General features: G+C 53.4%; 1 protein-coding gene across 4 annotated transcripts in view; it reads right to left on the bottom strand.

Moving 5' to 3' along the window:
• Window positions 1-297: 297 nt before the first annotated feature.
• TRMU (tRNA 5-methylaminomethyl-2-thiouridylate methyltransferase) overlaps window positions 298-1,887 on the bottom strand; it is a 26,539-nt gene continuing 24,949 nt past the window's right edge. For 2 of the 4 annotated variants that reach the window (XR_001517428.2, XM_025051003.1), the window contains one exon: window positions 298-775. Coding sequence is in view for 2 of the 4 variants with exons in the window: in XM_025051003.1 (XP_024906771.1) it covers window positions 770-775 (6 nt within the window). In the remaining 2 variants the exon portion in view is untranslated. Of the gene's footprint in view, window positions 987-1,887 lie in introns of all 4 variants that reach the window. The other 2 variants (XM_025051001.1, XR_001517427.2) reach the window with 2 other exon arrangements.

Genomic DNA, 1,887 nt, shown 5'->3' on the forward strand with positions numbered 1-1,887 from the left:
TAAGATTTTTGAATCTGTGCTTCTGCCCTGCTGGTTCCTCCCCTCCCCCGCTCGCCTGCTCCTTCCCCTTTCTAGGGCAGCTGTGGAAGGGACAGGGTCAGGATGCTGGTGACAAGCCTCGCGGAGCAGGAACTGGGCCAGGACTTTCTGTTCATTGTCCTCCAGGGCTTTCCTGAGATCTATAAATTTATGTCTTTTACCCAGTTGGGGAAATTTTTAGGTTTTTGTGTTTTGTTTTTTTTTGGTTTTGGTTTTTGTTTTTTGTTTGTTTTTTTTTTGCACCAGTCTCTTCTGTCCTTCTGCCCCAGGTCTCTGAGGCTCTGTTCACCTGTTTTCATTCTTTTTTTTTTTCCTCTCTGTTCTTTAGATTTGATCATTTCTCGTGACCGATCTACAAGTTCACTGCCTCTTTCCTCTGTCACCTCCATTCTGTTGATGCCATCCAGTGAATTTTATTTCACATATTGTCATTTTAAGTTACAAAATTTCCGTTCGGTCCCTCTTACAAGCGTTACTTCTCTGCTGAGGACGTCTAGGTCTCCGTGCGTTTCTCGAGTGTTTGCTTCGTGGAGCGTGGTTATGACACTGCTTTAAAGCCTGATCACAGGAACGTCTGGGCCACTCTGGGGGCGACTTCTGTCGGTTCCTTTTAGCTTGGCATTTTCCTGCCTCTTCATGTGCTGATTAATTTCAAAGCGAATCTTTGATGGACATTTCGAATGTCGTGCGACTTCTTGGTCTTGTTAGAATCCTCTGGCGGATGTCATTTTTAAATCTGTTTAGCAGGCAAGTGACCAGTTAGGCGAGGACCACGAGCTGTCACCTGCGAGCAGTGGGTTCCAGCTGACGTTCAGTGTCCCGGCTTTTGCCCTGCTGCATGGGGTCTACCTGCCCGGTCTGCCCCTCGGTCGGTCTGAGACGTGGCTGGTGGTTTCGGTCTTGGTTCTGTTCTCCAAGCCTTGGCCGCGCTTTTCCGGGTCTGCCCCCTGCGCCCACAACCCGGGGGTGAGCCAGCACCCATCGGCGTGTGTGGAAACTGGGGGCCCCTCCTCAGCTTGCTCCTGTCTGGAATTTGCCTCCCATGCTCTAACTCTTTGGGCCTCTTTTCTCGGTTCCTCTGTCCAGGAAGGGTTCTAGTCAGTCGCACTGTCTCAATTCCCCCCAACTGGGGCCACCCTCGGGGAAAATGGAAACAAAGAGATTGGGGCTACCCTTGGATCAAATCCAGTGGAAAAAAGAACCGCCCACAAACGCCCCCACCCCCAAAGGTCGTTCTTCGAGTTTTGCTGCCTCCCCAGTCACTTGTCAGAGGCTCAGCAGTGAACATGACCGAATGGATCTCGACCCCAAAGCTCAGCTTAATGGGGAAACATGGAAGCATGAGAGAGAGAGAGGGAGAGGCCTGGGGGTCCCGCAGACACATCACACCCAACGCCAGCCTCAGACAAGGCCGCTCTGGGACCAAGAGGGACCGAGACAAAACGAAGACCCCTCTGAACCCGCGTCTGACACAGACACAGACGCTGGACATCTGAACGCTGCTCAGGCCACAGAAACATCCGAACCTCCCGTCCAGCTGCAGGAGCGACTGCTGCCTCGCCAGTCACAGCTGCGGCCTCGCTCCAGGCTCCCTCCCTGAAGGTGAGGTTTATTTGGACACCCGAGGGTGGGGGACATCAACAGCTTGGGGTGGCTTCCCTGGACATGGACGGGGCGGGGCAGAAGACAGACTGCGGGCTTTGAAGCCGCCTCGGGGCCTAGGGAAGGGGCCTTCCAGGTGTGGAGCGAGCGGCTCTAGGATCTGACGGAACACTCTGGAAACGAGCTTCAGAGGCTCTGAGCCCAGATCGGTTTTCCTATTTCTATCCCTTTCTCTCATCATCAGCA

The sequence above is a fragment of the Pteropus alecto genome, unplaced genomic scaffold (assembly GCF_000325575.1).
Source record: "Pteropus alecto unplaced genomic scaffold, ASM32557v1 scaffold118, whole genome shotgun sequence".
Taxonomy (NCBI): Eukaryota; Metazoa; Chordata; class Mammalia; order Chiroptera; family Pteropodidae; genus Pteropus; species Pteropus alecto.